The sequence below is a fragment of the Hippopotamus amphibius genome, chromosome 3 (assembly GCF_030028045.1).
Source record: "Hippopotamus amphibius kiboko isolate mHipAmp2 chromosome 3, mHipAmp2.hap2, whole genome shotgun sequence".
In the NCBI taxonomy this organism is placed as follows: domain Eukaryota; kingdom Metazoa; phylum Chordata; class Mammalia; order Artiodactyla; family Hippopotamidae; genus Hippopotamus; species Hippopotamus amphibius.
This window is the reverse complement of record NC_080188.1, coordinates 183297517-183318958: the sequence shown is the minus strand read 5'-3', so window position 1 is coordinate 183318958 and position 21442 is coordinate 183297517. Positions and strand designations below refer to the sequence as shown.

Sequence of the window (21442 nt, the reverse complement as noted above, 5' to 3'; positions counted from 1 at the left end):
AGCACTGTTAATTGTTGAACCTTTTTCCTGATAATGTTCCAATACTGGCCTTTGAGAATCCCAGAAAACTGTAAGCATCAATTTTCAAGCTGATGGTTGACTTTTGAACTTTTTCTTGGTCGGCGATTGAGGATGTTTCCATTCCATATTCTGCTGTTTACGCTCAGGCTTGTAGTCATGAATCCGTGTCTTGTTACCAGTAACGATTCTCTTTAAGAAACTTTTATCTTTCTTAGAGTATCGGTCCAAATTTTGTTTGCAGATATCCAAACACTTCTGTTTATGCTCTTCCATGAGTTGTTTTGGTACCCATCTCGCACAAACGTTTCAAAACCTAACTCTGTCATGGATTACTTCATTTTGAGGTGTTAAAGCATCCTGCCTGATGAAGAAGTGAAGAAAGCAATGCGTTCGTGAGTAGCAGCACAGCCTAAAACATTTTTTAAAGAGGGAATATGAAAGGTTGTTGACAGATGGACAAGTGCATTGAAAAGCAAGGAGATTATGTTGAAAAATGATGTATTTGCCTTTTCTAAAAGTTAATTAAAATAAAGTCTACAGCCAGAGTGCAGATAATTTTTGACTCACCCTTGTATAAAGGAGTATTTGTTGTTGTTGTCTATATATTTTTTTCAGATCTTTATTGGAGTATAATTGCTTTACACTGTTATGCCAGTTTCTGCTGTATAACAAAAGTGAATCAGCTATATTTATACATATATCCCCATATCCCCTCCCTCTTGAGTCTCTCTCCCACCTTCCCTACCCCCCTAAGTCATCCCCAGTCATCGAGTTGATGTTTCTGTGTTATACAGCAGCTTCCCACTAGTATCCATTTTACTTTCGGTAGTGTATATATGTCAGTGCTACTCTCTCATTTCATCCCAGTTCCCCCGCCCCAACCTAGAGTCTGTCATACAGAGTGAAGTAACCCAGAAAGAGAAAAACAAATACTGTATGCTAATGCATATATAGAGAGAATCTAAAAATGTGGTACTGATGAACCCAGTGACAGGGCAAGACTAAAGATGCAGATGTAGAGAACAGATTTGAGGACACTGGAGGAGTATTTATTGATTCAACAACTGTTTGCATGTCAGGAATAGTTCTAGGCTCTCAGGATATAACACCAAATAAAATAGACAAAGTCTCTGCTCTCATGAAACGTCTATGCTTCTAGCCTTAAACCAAACTGGAAAACCTAGTGAAATTCTGAATAAGTATCACTGTAGGTGAGCACTTAAAAATGGTTAAGAGTGTGTTAAAGACAGTAAGTGGCATGATTTTTTTTTTTAATGTAGAATTTGCTCTGTTTTCTGATGATCTAGGAAGGTGTTCTTCACAGAAAAGGAACTGAATTGGGTTCTGTGGAAAGAGGTGGTTAAGGTTTTGACACATGAGAGAAAGTAGATAACATATAGGTTGATGGTATGGGAAAAAAATGATGGTAGAACAATGGGAAGACCAATTTGACAGAAACTCATTTTTATGTAGGAGGCAGTAGAAAGAAAAAATGTAGGAGTCTTCAAGGCCAAGTATTTGAAGGTTTATCTGTAGATAATAGAGAATTATTTAAGGCTTCTGAGTAACAGGATGTTATAAAAAGAATATGAATGTGTTGATTGTGAGACATGTATGTGAGAAGAAATATGCTGGAGGGAAGGAAACGCATTAGGAGAATCTTGCAGTACTTTTGGTAAGAGGTAGTGGGATAGAACTAAGGTGAAGGCAAGATTCAACATTCAACTCTTTTTCTTTACTTCCTCATCCTTTCTATACATAGTTTCTCTGAGTGATTGCTTCTGTTTGAGAGACCTTCAACTACTACCTGTGTGACAGTGATTTCTACTCTAAGATCTTTCTACTACATTCCCGATTTATATTTTCAACTGCCATCTTTGTTTGCATCTCCGCCAGGTGTCCCAAACTCAGTATACCCCACAGTGGCCTGCTTCTTCTTGTCTTGAGTGTGAATCAAAGCACCAACTGCCTGCCAGGTGTCGGAACTTGTGAGTTACCCTGTTATCCTTCTCTGGAATTCTGTTGGTCCCCAGATCCTGTCTATTCTACCTTTTACGTCTCTCTCAAATTCAGCTCCCCGTGTCCTTTCTACTACTGATTTAGTTTAGGACTTATAATTTTTTTTTAATTGCTCTAAATCCCATCTAGTCTGCCCACTCAGTACATTTACCACAACCACACAAGAGAGTTATTCAGCCCATGTGCTTTTTCATGATTCTTCATCAACTCCAGGATAAATCTTAATTCTTTATTGCAAGACTCAAGGCCTTCAGGCTCTGATCCAGGCTTATTTCTCCAACTAATTGGCTACTACCACATTCCCTATAAAACTCTGTGTCCAGAGCTACTGGGCTGTCATCACTCCTCTTTATATCCATGCCCTCTTCTGCTTCCATTAAGGAGTTTCCTGCCTCCCTCGCTTTACTCAATCTGCTCAAACCCACTTAAAAACATAAGAAAGGATTGTTTCTTTACATTTTAAAAAATAGAAAGAGCAACACATATTTGTTTTAGGGTTTTTCAGAGAGCATATTAAGAATTATTTTTAGATGTAAAATGGGACCATGTAAGTCGCCTAGATGAAGTGGGGAAAGAAGTCATTATTAGTAAGAGGTGAAAGAAATGGAAGTCCACAGCACCAGAACTATCAGAGCAAATATTTACTTTACCCACTAAGATAGCAGAGGTGGAATTGAGATATCATAAATCAGGCGATATAGGCTGATATCAACTTCACTAACGTCTTGTGAGAGGTGCTGATGTCCTATATGTTAAGACATTGCAGTGGAAGTCGGTACCAGTCTCTGCTCTGTTAGGCAGAATAATGGCCCTGCACAGAAGCCACATCCTAATCCCAGGAACCCGTGCATAGGTTACCTTATATGATAAAGAGGACTTTGCAGATGTGATTAAGGATTTAAAGATAAATTATCCTGGGTTATCCAGATGGGCCCAATGTAATCACAAGGGTGCTTAAAAGTGGAAGAGGGGGGCAGAAAGAGATCTGACTACATAAAAGGTCAGAGTGGTGCAATGTGAGAAGGACAACTCATCTTTGCTGGTTTTGAAGATGGAGGAAGAAGCCACAACCAAGAAAAGCTGGCAGCCTTTAGAAGCTGGGAAAGGTAAAGGTAAAGAAATGCCTTCTCCTCTAGAGCCTCCCAATGCATTGATTTTAGCCTAGTGAGACCCATTCCAAACTTCTGACCTCCAAAACTCTAAGATAATAAATTTGTATTCTTAAAGCCCCTAAGTCTGTGGTGACTTGTTACAGCAGGAGTAAAAAGCTAATACAAGTATCCTTCAAATAGAGGAGCTGGCTTGCTAGATCAGACTTTGGGGTTTAGATTAATTATAAACCTGAGTTAAACTTGAAGGATATCCTTAGATCCCTAAGGATTCAAAATTCTTCTGTGGGTTTGGGGTGTGGACATTTAGAGTATTAAAAAAAATACAGCCGGGGCTTGAACTTTTCTATGAAGAGAAGTTCATAATTTAATCATATTGTAAAGATATCATATCTTAAACTTGTACAGCCTTCCATAAGAACCTGAGTACAGACAGCTCAATAGCCATTCCTACATCTTTTTGAAAAATAAAAGGTATTAATTTTCTGATAGTTTTTGTAGAAGAGGCAAAACTTTACTTCTGTCCACTTAGGGACTTCAGCTAGCCCTGAAAATTAAATTGGCATAAGACAGATTAAAAGCATACAGATTTATTTAATGTAAGTTTTGCAACACACAATAGTCCTCATAAAGAAATGAACACCAAAAGAAGGGGCAAATCCTAAGTGCTTATATGCTGGGTTGATCAAAGAGAAGCAGTGGTGGAAAATAACAGAAATATATAGGAGTCCAAAGGCAGATAAAAGTTATTTAACAAGGTCTGTTTGTATAGACTTCTCTATGCTCTGACTTCCCATCTCTGGTGATAGGAATGTTTCTTTCCTCCTGGTACAGGAAAGGCATCTTTCATATGGGAGTGCTATCTCCTGATTTTAGGGGAAAAGGGGAAGTAAGATCATTTTTCTTGTACCTGTTGTTTTCAAGTGCCTTTAGCTGAAAATAATCCTTGGCCAAAGTGGCCAATTTTGGGGTGGCATATTTTACCACCTTCACTATTCAGAGTAGGTGAACAGTAGGTGAACTAAACAGTTTTTTAAAAAGGACATTTAAAAACCATGGTATAGATAGATGAGATCTGGTTATGTTATTTATTGATAAGGAAATTTAATACATCTCAAAACTTTTTGGACTTGTGTGATTTTGCAACACTTTAGACCTTTACAATTTGCATATTTTCTTAACTGTTATTGTATTATGATAAATAGGGATTATCATACATTTTCAGATAATGTTTTCTTAACAATTCAACTTTTATTTGTAACTCTTCCATTTATTTTAATTACTAGCACAGTGTGCAACATTTATTAATCAGCGGAGCCTTTTTAAGTTAAAATACTAAATTAGCTAACCCCATTAACACAGAATACTCCAAACACGCAGTAATAGGAGAGGTAGTTACTGTGCAAATCGTATTATACATGCGGGTGCTCTAGGGCATGGTTAAGCGTGATTACCCTCTTTTGATCCAGTATTCCTCTGCCTCTGCTAGCTAATTTCCAGTGGAAATTTACAAAGTGCTGCCTTCATTTTTTTCCAGCTTAATTTTTCTAATGAAGTTCTGGTACTTTATAACACTGGGGATACAGATAATAAGCCTGTGTATAATTAAGAAGTTCTAGAATTTGTCTACAAAAAAGCCCTTTATTGCTTTGGCTCTACAGTGAGAACTATGGTCTCTTTTTGTCCACTGTTTCCTTGAAAAAGATGGCTTTTAAATAACTGACCACAGAATCCTAGAATTCTGGTCTTACAGACATCTAAGTCTAAAGAATTTTAAGATTTATAACATTGACAGAATGGCGATAACTTGGAATACTTTTACTAATGTCGTGAAAATATTACATACACTTTTGGTGTATGCAATCAGACAAGTCATAAAAACACACTGTTAGTCTTTTTAGTTAGATTTTATCATTTTCTAAGAATTCTTCCTAATACAGTGACTAACATATGCTAAGTAAAGTTTTGCCAATTAGCTTTCGGTCTGTTTACGAGGTGTGTGGCATTTCTTTTGTAAAAGAAAGATGGTCATTCTGTGCCATGCTCAGGTTCTTATATTGGTATGGCATTTCTACATCCCAGACTTCCCTGCTTCAATTTAGGGTTCAAAAGTGTGTTGGGGGTCAGAAGAGACTTGAAGGCTGAACAGAAGTTTGCCAGGCAGAACAAGGAGGGTGACACCAAGGATGTTGCCTGGACAAAGTCATCTCTCTGTCAACAAGTACATAGCTCATGTGGGTTTTAGTTTGCCTTCTGTGGTATCTGGTGAAGCTTAGTTCAGCGCTTGGGTGCCTCATGCAAAGTGGCAGAGATGAGAGGGGAAGTACAGGTGGAGCCAGAGTATAAAGGGCCACGTGTACCATGATAAAGTGTTTGGACTTTGCCGTATAGAAGACAGAGCAAAACCGTCATGGTGTTTTAATCACTGGAGTGAAGGGTCAGATAGCTTAGAAATATCACTGTACTAGCTATGTGCATGGTAAAGAAATGGGAGTCACAGCAAGTTAGTGTACTGCTGCCATAGGCCAGTTCGGAGATAAAGAGGACTGGCAATAGAACAAGGACAGTGGTAGTGGAAGGGAAGAGAGAGGTCGACAAACTGCTTTAGAAGTAGAATCCTATTAAACCCTAAACCAGAAATAGGGACCAACATAATATGGTGTGGATGGTGTGGCCAGGGGCATAGATGCATTTAGGATCACTATCTTAGGGCTTTCTTAATTGCAAAGAACAAAGAGTTAATAGTAACTCAAGAAGTTAAGGGTATGTTTGAAAGGCACATTGGAGAATCTCATAGAAATATGAGGAACCAAAGAAAAACTGGACTAAGGTGACTCTTGGGGGCTGCAAAGGCATGGTTTTCTCCCTCTAGTGGCATCTCCACTTTTCTCTGTATTTCTGCTTCCTGTCTTCTTCCTACTGACTGGCTTTATCTGCTGCCTCACAGTTTCTTGCCCGTAAATCTTCACCTTGTCCTTAGTTACCATGGCCACTCCAGGTCTGATTCACTGTAACCTTCTAGCTCTAGAACCCACAGCTAATTCTGTTTTTCAGTTCAGATTCCTGAAAGAGAATCTGTTCTGCTCATTTTATATTATCAAACTGGCCCACACAAGTTGTAGGCTTGAAACACAATTGATATTTAAGAAATATGTGTTAAGTTAATGGACATGTTCAGTTCACATATGAATGGATCGCAGGTGTGGTGGGGAGACGGTGTATCGCATTATATCAAATACAGTGTCATATGAAAGTATAGCAATGAGTGAGCAAGGATTTCCTCAGATTGAGGAGTGCAGAGGCAGGGGGTCCTCGAGTGACTTGACTTGATAGCTTCTGAGTGAGGTGACTGGCCAGATAGTGATGTCCTTAATTAAGAAAAAAAAAATGTAAGAAGAACTATTGGCTTGACAGGGTGGAGGTTTGGAATGTGAGTTTAATTTGGGGGCAGCTCTATTTGAGGTCCCTATTGTATATCTAGGTAGACATTCCTAGTGATCATTTAAAAATACTTGAGTTAAAGAAAAACATTGTATATAGAGATCATAATTTAGAAATCATCAGAGATGATAGTTAAAACCTTGAGTGGTGGAAAAATCTCCCAGGGAGAAACTATAGAGAGAAAAGATTAAGTACAGATTCCTGAGAGTTGCTTTAATGTTAGAGCACTGGTTCTTAATTAGGTCACTTATCTATATCACCTGAGGTTTAAAATTATATATATATACATTCCTTAGTCCCAATCACAGATATTTTGACTCAGTAGTCATCTGGGTTTGAAATACACACGCAAGTGATTCTAATGCACAGTTCTGGTTAAGATAAGAGTCATTAATTCAAGGTATTGGCAGAAACTGATGAATGGGTCAGGAAACTGAGAAAGCAAGGAAGAGTATCAGGAAGTATTTTGCAAATCAAGGGAAAAGAGAATTCGCTACAAAGACTGGACTCTGCATGATGCAGAGTTCAAGTTGAATGAGGACTAAAAGGAATGCATCAGATTTGGCTGTTGGGAAGTCACTCATTGAAAGCTTTTGCTTTCTCCTTTATGACTTGGTTCTTATTTCTCCCATATTCTTGAGGGTATCATAAGAGAGCTTGTCAAATTCTTTGCCAAACTTCAGATATACCATGTTTAAAATTTTACTTTGCCAGTGGTGATATATATGTTTATATATTTTCTCTCTATATTTACTTGTACATATAAATATTTTAAATTTATATTTTAAAATTTTATATTTGGGACTTTCCTGGTGGTCCAGTGGCTAAGACTCCACACTCCCAATGCAGGGGGCCTGGGTTCGATCCCTATTCAGGGAACTAAAACCCACATGCCACAACTAAGAGTTTGTATGCTGCCACTAAAGATGCCACAACGAAGATTCCCACGTGCCACAACTAAGACCCAGTGCAGCCTAAATAAACATTTAAAAAATTTATATTTAATTTAAAAATTTTAAATATCAAAATATAGACATATTAAAATAAAATAGTACTAGTATCATATAAATGTATGTATTGGCACCACTTTTCTAGAATTTAATTTTAACTTTATTTTAATATTCCGTTTTAGAGTCTTGCTGAAATTAACATCAGATTAAGCCATTTATATACTATAGAATCTATATTCGTCTGCTTTTAAAGTCATTTTGGTATACCTTTGGTATATTCGTAATTTCTTAAGAATAACTAATGATGATTTGGTGATCTCATCCACAGGTCTAATTTGAGATACGGTATATCTTGGTTAGAGACTCACTGACACAGGTAGATGGTCCTTTATAAATTCTAAACCAGAGATTGTTAACTAGAAGCTTCTGAGTTGCATATAGCTTCCAGGTGTGTTATATTTGGACCCCACAGTTTTCTAAAAGTTATATTGATTGAAAAGTATTAAAAATGGTAATTATATCATTTAAAAATCCAGATTTTCTGGTTTATGTGAAAAGTTAGGAGATCTGGTAGCACCTCACATGGCACCAACTGACTAAAGCTTGCACTCTTAGTTTCTGCATCCAGCTTTCTATGTGTTAGTTCCCTGGCCTTTCCAGACATAGACGTTAGAAACCCTTGTTCCAGATGATAAGCTCCTCAATAAAGAGCCCCAAATTTAAGCACTACGCTTAGCATGATACTTGACAGGCAGCAGGAGGACAACATTTTTTTACATATTCAGCTGGAGCTTGAACTAGTTTTGCTTGTTTTGTTTCAATCTGTCTGATCACCAAAATCATTCTCATTGAAAGAGACATCAAGAAAGAGGAAATGAATGCAAGTGGGATTTCTCTTTGATCTTTATTAACACTACACTAACAGTCCCAGTAATAGGGCAGCCTTTACTTCCTGCTTTCTTTTTCTTACTCAGAACAGCATTTTCCAAACTCTATCTCTTGAACACTAGTCTGAAAGCTGTATATTTGAAACAGTTAAACCTATTTCTTTTTTTTCTTTTTTTGGCATTTACAGGGCTTCTCAGTCTTAAATACATATTTTTTAGTGTGAACTTCAAAAAGGGGACACATATAGCATTTTTCAAACTTAATCACTCATTTATTCAATAAAATATTATTGCAGCCTAATATTTTCCAGGCACTGTGTTAGGTACTTAGGACAAAGCAATGAACAACATAGCAGAGGTCTCTTGGCTTCGTAGAGCTAGTGATCCGGTTGGCCATGGAATCCCCTTATCCACAGACTGTAGTCTGGAATATGCTGCTCTGATATCTCAAGAACATTTGATTTTTCTTAGCAATTTCTTTTTAGTGTCTGCTTATTTTGTTCTTAAACCTTTTTAAGAATAACTTTTACAAGTGTTTCCCACAACCATATTTTTCTCTTTAATTATATGTTCTTTATATCAATTACACAAGTCCTTTAAATATCTGAGCTTAAAACATTTAATGTTGTAAATGGCCTGCTAAAAGCAGAGCCTGTATGAATGCTTTATAGCTGGGGCACTTAAACTCAATATCTTTTAGCAGAGATTTTATTTTTTTGTAAGTTTTCCCCAATCGACTAGAGGAAAGTAAATTCAACTCTGTAAAATATGTACCAGGAAGTTGTTGCACAGATGTAATGAAATTACTGAATCAGCGTGCCTGGAGATTGTTAACAATAATAATATATCCAGGGAATTCTAGTCCTGTTAAGCTAAGAAAAATATATGCCCTCCTCCACTTAAATTTAGACGCTTGTAATATAAGCTCCCTGTCTAGCCAAACAGATAGTCTTGCCATTTGCATTCTTTATATTTAAATATATTGCCATTTGCATTTTTTATATTTAAATATTATATTTATAAAACCACCCTAAGGGAGAGACTTGTGTTATTGATAATGCCGCTTAAATAGTTATGAGTTTTAAATTTCTCCTGTGAATTCTACTCTAAGTATGAAATACTTTATAAATTGAACACTTATAGCAATGGTTACATTAAAATCTCAGTGAAAGCTCTATTCATCCATATATGAAGTCTGTCTAATTCCTGTTTCAAGTTGTTTCCCATTTTATGAACATCTCTTCAATCAAAATTCTACCAGACTGAAACATACTGCTAGAGTAGTAGACTATGTTTTGAAATTCCTCTGTTGGTATTAATGAGCTGTAGTGTTAGGCTTATCTGGAAATCTGGACTGTTAATACATACAGTGAAAACACTTTTTATTTCTCATTTTTGAAGGTAATAAAAAGAGACTTTTTATTTGCAAAATTTACTCGAAAACTTATATTATTCTGTATTAAAGGGAAAAAATATTCAGTATTTTATGACCCTTTTTTATGAATTGCACAGTTTAGCTAAATTTTTTAAGAAGGGCTAACATGATTTAATATTTATTTTTTCCAGTTTTCTTGAGATATAATTGACATGCAGCACTGTAGAAGTTTAAGGTGTATACAGCACGATTTCACTCACATATATCATGAAATGTGTATATATTTATTACTAATTCATTATATTAAGTCAGTATTCATTATTAAGTATACATACCACAAATTTAAATATATATCTCATCTTATTTCAAATATAAACACAAATAATTTGTATATTTCCAGTTCTATGGATTTTCAAAATGCTTTATCTTAAAAAAAATGCTACAATTGGTTAATGAGAACTAAGTCATCCGACAATGAGACTAGAAATGAGCTGGTTGTAACTTGGCATTCAAAACATTAAATTTACTATTTTTTATATTATAATAATGATTAAAATATTAGAGTCTAATAGAGTACATAATTTTTGAGCAGGTGTGCTTTTATGATAACATGAAAATTTTTTGTTTGTTGATTAGTTTATTAGATTAAATCAACTTCTTTGTTCATGTTTTCTCTTCTAATTCTTTCATCAACTCTTTTCAAACTTCTATACCTAGGCGTCCTTGCTTGACAAATTAAGTTTTGTAGACCAGAGGGAATTGCTTCTGGAATTAAAGGAATTCCTTTCCCTTAATTAGCCCATAGTGGATTTTTTTCCGCTCCTATTCTCCTTTTTATACCTCAATTAAATAACTGCTCTATTTTGAGCACTACAAAGCTCTTAATCCTTGCTTCTCTTTTTGCAAGTATTTTAGCTAGACCTTTTCAGCAGAGATCCAGGGGTGAATCCCAGCACTGACTCCTGTATCCCGTTTAGGCGTGTCTGCCCTCCCAGTGTTGTTAATGATTGGAAAGAGACGGGCTGCTCATAGACCAAGATCTTTATTAATGCAGCTTGTGATTTCTTCAGCATGTTCTACAGTTCTGCTGTAAAAACAACAAAAAATAATTGGCATGTTTCCCATTCTGTGTAGCATATATGATAAACTGATAATTGATTTTTTGGAGAGATCCTTTGGTCATTTATTACTTCAGTAGTTAAGAAACAATAGCATCTTTGAGTCACTCTTAAGATAGAAGTAAACTACTATTTGAACATATGAAATTCAATTACTCAAGTACAATGACAGTAAAATTCATATGACTCTATTTGCTCTGCTATCATCTCATTACATTTTACTGTCTATGAAGTGCAGAAGGTTTCCAAACTTGAAGATGAAATCATTTTATACACAGTCTGAGATGATGGAAAATTACTTATTTTTGTTTCTTTTTTCCTCAGATGAAAAGAGTGAATGCATCAAAGAATTCTGTATTTATTTTAGAGTCCATAAATAAGAAAAGAAACCTCTTCCAATAAAAAGATGGAAAATGTTAGACATGTTAGGTATCAAAGGATCACAAGGCATCCAATTTAGCAACGTAATTTTAGTGAGAGGGATGTGGTAATGGGCTCCCCATCCTCGAGCCCCAGTGTTTATTAGCCTTCATCATGCTATGATCAAGTCCGCCCTCAGGGAGGGGGCCACACAGAGCCACAGCAATGTTAAAGTTTGGCAGTAGTATCTGTGAGGAGAGGATAAAGTAACTGAGGATAATATTCCAGAGAGATGTTAAGAAAAATGAGATAAGACTGCTGAAGCTTTACCTGTTCTGATAGGAGCCAGTATAAGCACCCTATGAAGAACATGCTTCCCATTTTCAAGGCCAATGAGCTACATACTTCTAAGACCCCACATGTGGGTTTGAAGCTTACCTCTGAGCCTATACTCATGCCAGTTCCCTACTTTTGCATCTTCTTTATCAATTTTCATTTCTGCCTAATGAAGTTAAACTCATTTGTTAAAACTCAGATTAGATACTGGCCCCAGTCCTTTCTGTTCCCATGCTCTTTTGTTTTTTCTTTGTCACAAAGCTTTGCTTTTTTCCCCTTTAATATTGGGGTAGTTATTTGTCTTTTCCCCCTTATTAGATTTTAAGGGTCTTAGGGTGAGGCTTCTGCTTATTCACCTTTTTATACCCGCAGTGTCTAAACACAGTGTGGTTGAACATAGTTATTTAAGACATATGTGGCGGATTGAATTAACTATAAATTAAGTCCCCTTGTGTTTATTATATACCTACTATTTGCTTATCTGATACAGGCTCAGAGCTGAATATCCATTTCCTTATCATAAGGAGCTGCCACTAGGCGAAGCTGACCTTTCTCTTTGGCCCCCAGGCCCTATTCTTCTCCCCCATCCACTCCCTCTTCAGCTTAGGGCTTAGGGAGGGCAAGAGCTTCTCCTTGGGAGGACCCATCCCATGCAGGGTGGTGGGGTGGGGCGAGTACTGCTCCTTGGCTGTCCCTACTTTTCCTTTTTTGGCCAGTGGTTAAAGAGAAAGGCTCTTCTCCCTGGAGGAACACCTGCCTCATCTCTTATCAGACCTCTGATTTTTGCTGGCTGTTGAGACTCAGGGCAAGCGAGAGAGCAGTCCCCACATTGGAAAGGGGTGGATTACACAAACTCTGTTATATACTTGCAGACAAACTCGCTCTAGTTTGCTCTTTTTCCTGCCTCTAGCCTAGGTGAAAAGACTTATTTGCACACTTTGTGTAACTCATTGGAGGGTTTATTGTGATCTGGAATCAAATTCCTAACTTGTAATAAAGTACCCTCTATCCTGCTTTATGCTTAATGTGTATATTTCACTAGAAGCCCTTTAACAGAGAGAGGGCTGTTCTAGGACATGCTTGAAACCTGAACAGGTATTTGAGACTCGTTCCATAGCTTTGTATCTCGATGTCTATGAATCATTATCTCCATGTCCAGGTTGAAATGATTTACCTAAGTCAGAATTCACTGTGGCTTGGATAACTACCCTGTTGGGCTATCTATCTATCTATCTATCTATCTATCTATCTATCTATCTGTCTATCCATCCATCTATCCATCTATCTGTCTGTCTATCATCTCTCTATCTATACAAAAATGTTTTGCAATTTATGAAGATCTATAATATATTTCTATGTAGTCTCCATGTGCAATCTCATCTCCACTATAAAGCTGCTCATGATCTCCTTTGCTTCCTTTGTAAAGAACTCAGTTTTCTAGTTAGGTTGAACTTCTTTCAGTTCTTCAGCATCCATTCTTATGCTCTAACCCAGCGGTCCCCCAAATTTTTGGCACCAGGGACTGGTTTCGTGGAAGACAGTTTTTCCGTAGATGGGGGTGGAAGGGTGGGGGATGGGAGAATTGGGGGCTGGGGATCGTTCAGGCTGTAACGCGAGCAATGGGGAGCAGTGGGGAGCAGCAGATGAGGCTTCACTCCCTTGCCCACTGCTCACCTCCTGCTGTGCGGCCCAGTTCCTAACAAGGGGTTGGGGACCCCTGCTCTAACTCACCTCCATATCTTTGTGTATGTTGTTTCTTCTGTCTAAAGTAGTCTTTGCCAGCTTCTTAATTGACTAACTCTGCTTGTCTTAGTACTCAGCTCTGGCACACATGGTCTGGGAAGATAGCTTTTCCATGCCCCACCCCCCAACTCCCTGCCAGTAACTGCCCCCCATATGCATATACATGTGCATGTTACAAGCACATATGCGGATATAACATAAACCTTCCTCTATGTCCAATTGCCTCTAGTGCTTGTACTTATCACAAAACCAACCCATTCTACTGTGTTGTCTCATTCTCCACCCCCGGTTATAAGGTGAATTCTTTTAGGTATACTGCATCTTCCAGCATTAAATCCCAGTGTTTTTCAAAGTGTTTAGCATGTGAAAGCATTTTATTTAATGTTTGTTTAATGAATAAATATTAAGACAGTAGAGAAATCAGTGTGGCTTGGAGTAGGATGATTAGGTTTGCCTAGGGAAGCTGGGTGTTAAGCCAGATTTTGAAAGATAAGTAGTACTTGGATCAGCATTTCAGGAAGAGGAACATGGACAAAGGCAGAGCTGGGATAGAAAGACAGGAAGGAAGGAAACAGAAAGAATGAAGGAAGGAAAGGAGGGAGGTGGGGAGGAAGGAGATTGGCATCAGTAAAACATCAGGTAAGGAGTGGTAGGAAATTGAACAGACCAAGTGCATTCTGAGAAGCCTGACTGCTGGGCTGAAGAATATAGATTTGAAACTATAGGTAACAGGGGTTCATAATTGGAGATTTGCATTATCTGGCAGTGAAATAAATAGTTTGAGGGAAACCTAGAATTAGGAGTTACAATAGTAGTACTATAAACAGAAAGGAGGGAAGGATGAAAGTTAGTAAAGAAAACAAAGGTAAGTGTAATTTGTTAGTCTTCTTATTTGGAAAATAATATTAAGCATATTAATACTCAGAGTATAAATACTCTGAGTATTAATATTATATATTATTTATTATATATCTGCAATGGACTTATTTTCCCTGAAGCTAATTTATTAATTTCAATTTTTGCTTCCTGAGACCTCTACCAAAATTCTTCTCTAACTCTGCAGACATTCAAGTAATGACTTGAATATATCATTGTATCTCCACAATGAATTTAAGAATTTCTTGCAGATTTGTATCTTTGATGAGATTATAAAAATTAATAGGCAAACCCATATCACCTTCTTCTTTAATATGATGTTCAGTTAATTGAAAAGTACTTGCTGCAAGCATAAAGCACATCTGAATATATATTTAAAACTGGTAAGAGACACCATTTTAAAAGTAAAATTGATCATTATCTAAACTTTTGATTGTAAACTCAATTGATTTTTAGGGTTTTCATAGCTGTTTATACTTTTATAAAACAAATTCTATTTGAGAATTAAATAATTTCTTCCAAATTTGAAGATCAATTTTTAAATATTATTTATAAAACATCTAAATATTTTTCAAAGTATATATACATATATACACATACATGTGTGTACTTAAGAATATTCATTACATGTTACTTTAATGAAACATTATGGCTCAATGAAATTAAAATTAATTCATGTGCAGGGAAATATGTAGTCTTTCAGCCTTCTCTTCTCAGGCATCCAGTCCCTTGAGAAAGCAAATATTGTTCAGACACAGAAGAAAAATATACTATTAAAATGCAATTCAGAAGTGATAAAAAGTGAAAGTGTAGCAGCCGGCTCACAGCACCTCCTCTGTATACTCAGGGACATTGGGGCCACATTAATTTTTTGTGTGTGTGATGTCCATCCCATGTGCAAATTAGCACTGGAAGGACCATAATCTGTCTTACATGAGAGCTCTTTTCCCAAGAGCATATATTCTGTTTATTTTTTATCTTAAATAGGCTTAGAGAATATTTTCTTAGGAAAAATATTTAAGAGGAGTTTCTTAATAAACATTAAAGAGAAATTATAGAGAGGTATGAAAATTAATGAAATAACACCACATTTCCTAAGCTTAATATTTTTAAACAAATTTATGAATATAATGTCAAAAAATTTTTCAATTGAATTGAGATTTTAAAAAAGACCCCTTCTTTGTCTTAATTAAATAAGCTAATATATGTGAAAATATCGGCATGTGCTCAATAAAGTTGTTGAACCTCAACTTTATTTTTTCAAAGTCTGAATTTCAAAATATTTTCCTTGGCAGAATATTTAATTTAGCTGTATATATTTATTTCTCAGAGCTTGCTTTTTCCCTCTAAATGTTTCTTGTATTTAAAACAGGATCTAGCTCTAATTTCATTGATATCACGTCTCCTTTGATTACATTAATTAAAATTTTCTGATGTTTGCTCCTGTTTCTTATATTATATGTTTCCTCTAGGTTATCTTTTATGTTTAGATATATGACTTTCTTTCGTGTTGGTAGTTTTCCCAATTGGTAATCAATTCTCAAATTCATATTAAAAAAGAGACTAAAAATTGGATTAAAAAGTATATTTGTGTGTAAAAGTGCCTTTTGACTGATAGACTTTATTGCACTGTAATATGACCTTTTAGTTAAGAAATCTCCAAATGTCGATATTTGAAATTGTTTCTCTGGGCGCTCTCAGTATCTTCTGAGAAGATACAATTACTTTTCTGAGAACTATTAGTCCAGCTTCCAGGTTACTTCAAGATGAGCAAGGAAAGAGTTCAATGAGTAGTCTTTGAATTAAAATTTGTATATTCCCTTTGGTGCCTCACTCTGGCATTCTGTGGTTCCTGCTTTCGCTGAGACCAGAGCTCTCCGGTCTAAAGTTTTCTAAGGATACACTTTTTTTTTTCTTTCTTTTTCTTTTTTTTAAAGAACTTTTATTGAGATACAGTTAACAGACAATAAACAGCTTATATTTAGAGTGTACAATTTGGTATCCCAATCTCCCAATTCATTCCCCTGCAACCCTCCCTGCTTTCCCCATGTGGTGTCCATATGTTTGTTCTCTACATCTGTGTCTCTATTTCTGCCTTGCATTTCCTCTTTCATAGTTGTTAGCATTTGCCTTATGTATTGAGGTGCTCCTATATTGGGTGCATATATATTTATAACTGTTATCGCCTCTTCTTGGATGGATCCCTTGATCTTTATGTAATGTCCTTTCTTGTCTCTTGTAACATTTTTTATTTTAAAGTCTATTTTATCTAATATGAGTATTGCTACTCCAGCTTTCTTTTGATTTCCATTTGCATGGAATATGTTTTTCCATCCCCTCTCTTTCAGTCTGTATGTGTCCCTAGGTCTGAAGTGGGTCTCTTGTAGACAGCATATATATGGGTCTTGTTTTTGTATCCATTCAGGCAGTCTGTGTCTTTTGGTTGGTGTATTTAGTCCATTTACATTCAAGGTCATTATTGATATGTATGTTCCTATTACCATTTCCTTAATTGTTTTGTTTTTGTTTTTGTAGGTCCTTTTCTTCTCTTCTGTTTCCCACTTTGAGAAGTTCCTTTAGCATTTGTTGTAGGGCTGGTTTGGTGGTGCTGAATTCTCTTAGCTGTTGCTTGTCTGTAAAGCTTTTGACTTCTCCATCAAATCTGAATGAGATCCTTGCTGGGTAGAGTATTCTTGGTTGTAGGTTCTTCCCTTTCATCACTTGAAATATATCATGCCACTCCCTTCTGGCTTGCAGAGTTTCTGCTGAGAAATCAGCTGTTACCCTTACGAGAGTTCCCTTGTATGTTATTTGTCATTTTTCCCTTGTTGCTTTTAATAACTTAGCTGTCTTTAACTTTCGTCAATTTGACTACTATATGTCTTGGCGTGTTTCTCCTTGGATTTATCCTGCCTGGGACTCTCTGCACTTCCTGGACTTGGGTAGCTATTTCCTTTCCCATGTTAGGGAAGTTTTCAACTATAACCTCTTCCAATATTTTCTCGGGTCCTTTCTCTCTCTCTTCTCCTTCTGGGACACCTGTAATGCGAATGTTGGTGCGTTTAACATTGTCCCAGAGGTCTCTTAGGCTGTCTTCAGTTCTTTTCATTCTGTTTTCTTTATTGTTTTCTGCATCAGTGATTATCACCATTCTGTCTTCCAGCTCACTTATTCACCCTTCTGCCTCAGTTAATCTGCTATTGGTTCCTTCTAGTGTATTGTTCATTTCAGTTATTGTGTTGCATATCTCTGTTTGTTTGCTCTTTAATTCTTCTAGGTTTTTGGTAAACTTTTTGATCTTTGCATCCAGTCTTTTTTCAAAGTCCTGGATCATCTCTACCATCATTATTCTGAGTTCTTTTTCTGGAAGGGTGCCTATCTCCTCTTCATTTAGTTGTTTTTCTGGGGTTTTATCCTGTACCTTCGTTTGGTACAAAGTTCTCTGCTTTTTCATTTTCTCTCTCTTTCTGTGGCTGTGGTTTTCAGTTCCACAAGATGAAATACTGCTAATACTGCTTGTTACTGCTGTCTGCCCTCTTGTGGAGGAAGCTATCTAGGAGACTCATGGGTGCTCCCTAATGGGAGGCACTAAGAATACATCCTTATTTTTGGATATATAGACTGAGAGAGGAACCTGGGGATTTAGTTATTCATTACATAGGTTTTTCATCTGTCTTCAGATTCATCCTTCATTCTCACCCACTTCAGTAACTTCCAGAATCTTCCAGGTTTCTGCAGGACTAATGGCTTTGTTTCTCTTTGGCCTCTCCCTCTTCTGGAACTTAGATTTCAGTTTTTAAATTTTCTATCTTCTTTTCACTTGCCAAAATGTCAACATTTTCATCTTCTGTTTCTTCTCTCTTGGCCTCTTTCTTGTGAGTTTATAACTCTTTTTATTCCTTTACTTTTATTTCAGAAAGTTTTGGTGAGGGATTAAACAATTCATCAGGTTACACTAAAAACATATCACAATCTTAGATGTCCTGTGACAGTTTAAAATTTTCACTTTTTATGTTGATTAAAATAACATTAAAAGTGATAATGATAATGCTGCTGCTGCTGATGGTGATGGTGATGATAATGGTGCTGGTGCTGGTGATGATGGTGATGCTGCTGCTGCTGCTGATGGTGATGGTGATGATATGACGATGGTGATGATGATGGTGATGATGGTGGTGATGATGGTGGTGGTGGTGATGATATGATGATGGTGATGATGGTGGTGATGATGATGGTGATGGTGGTGATGATGATGAGAGCTACAACAATAAGCTACTTCTACTTTAGCACCCCCATTATTTATTGAACACTTACTGTTTTCAGCCTCCATGGTAAGTTTTGTATATATTAAGTTGTTCATTCCTTCCAATTACTCTATAATTAAAATCTTGTACAGGTCAAGTAACTTGCAAGAGGGAACACAGGTAGCAAGGTCAAAGCTAAGATGTGAATAGAGTTCTTACTGATGCAAAAACCTCATTATCCATAACCTATACCCAAAATGCCTTTATTATTTGGGTCAGTTAAGTTTTGAAGAAAGTCCATTTCAGTGAGAGTTGCCTATGTTGGGCATCCTTTTCATTTGGGGAGTACCATCTTAAAATCAAGGGCATTTTTACTTATGTGATGAATTTTGAATTATTTGGCATAATTAATTAATAAATTTATTAATTAACATTTTCTGTATTTAGAAAATATTTGACTCACAAAAATTCTGTAAAGTTTCAGCATCTCCACTTGCAGAATAAGAAATGAGGATTCATAGAAGTTAGTAACAGAAATAGTCAATGGCAGAGATTGAAGGGAAAACCTGGTATTCTGATTCCAAGCCATGTATTATTTTCACTATAATTTACTGCTTCTCTAAATTCTTATTTTTTTAATTAAGTGTCTCTAGAAATCAAAGTAAGAGTATTACCTAAATGTTCTTTCAGGTTTTTGCCATTTTCTTCCTACCATAAAAATAAAAAGTATGTCCCGACAATGCATTTATCAAGCAAGTATGGTCCTGATGCTTATGGAAGTCAACATTTCCGAGACGAAAATCCTAAGAAATGGATCTGTGACAAGGTGAGTTGATGCAACATGAAAAAGAAAATCATGTTTCTTTTAAAAGGCTAAAATATACACTGATTATAGCAAATATAAATATTCTCATTACAACTAACAAATACCTTTGTGGTTACAGAATTATTTGTAGCTATTTTATGTGAAGGTGGTGCTGCTTACTTATGTCAGTAAGAGATTTAAGTTTTTTGTGAGTTTTTTTTTTTTTTTTTTTTGGTGTCGTGTTCTTGTGTTTTATGGTTCAGCTACCCTGTGGTCGATGGCATGGATCATTAGCTTTGGCAAAACCAATTTGGGTCAGAGTCTGAATCTGTGGAATAGAGTTAAGCTAACTCTCAGGCATGGAGATCAGTGCTTTCCTGCTTTCTCTCAATCTCTGTATGTATGTAGATAGGTAGGTAGGTAAGTAGATAGGTAGGAAGGAAAGTAGGAATAAAGGAAGGGAGGGAGGGAGAGAAGGAAGGAGGAAGGAAGAAAGGAAGGATGGAAGAGATATATGTGATAGCCTATCAATATATATGATACAGAAAAGAAAAAAGCAAATGAATATTTTCTGATTCCAGAATTATAGTTGCTAGCACTTAAATAAAACTTTCTAAATTGAGAAGACACCCACATGTCTTACACTGTAGGAGGTAAAAGGGAAAGTTCTTACTATGTGTTTAATCTGTTGTCTAGCAGTTAGAAACTCTAACTTATTCATACCAAAATCATATAGATAAAAGGAAGTAGGAAGTGATTTTCTGGAGAGCAGTTAGGGCTACTGAGTTCCATATACTACCAGCCCTATTGGTTCTATTAATAGTCTGTCAGTGAGGATTTATTCATTTACACACAGTTTTCTTCCAAAAGGAATTAAGGCACCTTACCAGATGGCAAATACAGCGTAGGGCATATTCTAGAAATTTAAATCAGGGGAAATAATCTTATCTAGATGAGGAGAATATCTGTGCCCACAAAATAAAGGGGGACTGTGATTGTGGTAGTAAGTGACTTAGAAATTGCAGCCTGTGAGTGGCAAAGATTCAGAGAACACAAGTTGCAGAGGCATCCTCATAAGTCCAGAGGAAGAAATATGTTAGACCCTGAGGAGAAATGAGGTCTTTCTTTAACAAATTCTAAGAAAAATTCTTTTCTTAAAGATATTGTAAATATGGGGTTGTCAAAGGGAACTCATGCTGGAGAGTAACTTAGATTCTTTGGAAAATGCCTTTTCCTTTTGCAGCTACTAAGTCTTTTTTTCTTTTTTAAAAATGGGTCTTCTAAAACGCTAAATAGTAATTCCATGTCGTATGGAATATATACAAGTAGTTCAATGTGATCCATTGATTGAGAAATCTAAAAGTTGATAACAATGGTATTTCATAAAAATCCATAGTAAGACTATTCTAGGCATTGGATTAATCATTCAGAATGTAGGTTAAACATGATTTGTGAACTATTTAATTTCATATCTTGAGTGAACATAATGCGATCTACATCTCATTTTCTATTTGACATAAACTTTTTTTTTTTTTGCGCTTTTATGCCCTCATCATTCTATGTAATTCAAGCAAGCGCTCATTTCTTTAAAATTGAAATGACTCACCTTAGGACATTAAACTACCTCCGAATAAGAAAGATCCCTATGCAAATGTTTCTTTCCTAAAGTAAAGCGGTACTTTTTGGTTTTATGCAACAGGTTCACTCCCTACATTCTGACATACTCTAAGACTATGCATTTATCTAACTGAAGTAAGCAACTTCATGGAAATACAGAGACCTTTGGATATTTGCTTAAAAAACAATTTATTTTGTTCTTTTAGATGAATTATTGTATGCCTCTGTAGACTTTTAGAAAGTACCCATGCTTGAAAAGTTAAAGACAAATTATAGTTCTTATAGATCCTGTAAACTAAGAGAGAAAAGCGTAGGGTCTCTTTCAGTCTTAATAAATCAGTCCACTTACACAAAACCGTGTAGAAAAATTATTAAATTAAATTTCTCCCTCCCTTCCTCATTTCCTTCTTCCCCTCTTCCTTCTGATGTCTTCAAATAACCATATTAGATAAACAAATCATTCCTCTATGTAGCCAATATATTCTACATAATACGGGGTAGTCATTCTGTTGTTCATTTGAAAATATATTTGGATTTGCTG

At 36.1% G+C, this 21442-nt stretch overlaps 1 protein-coding gene across 1 annotated transcript in view; it reads left to right on the top strand.

Annotated features, from left to right (window-relative positions):
- Positions 1–21442, top strand: part of SPATA17 (spermatogenesis associated 17) — a 188709-nt gene that overhangs the window by 120049 nt on the left and 47218 nt on the right. The window contains exon 9 of the mRNA XM_057728510.1: positions 19170–19305. Within this exon, the coding sequence (XP_057584493.1) occupies positions 19170–19305 (136 nt within the window). The remainder of the gene's footprint in view (positions 1–19169; positions 19306–21442) is intronic.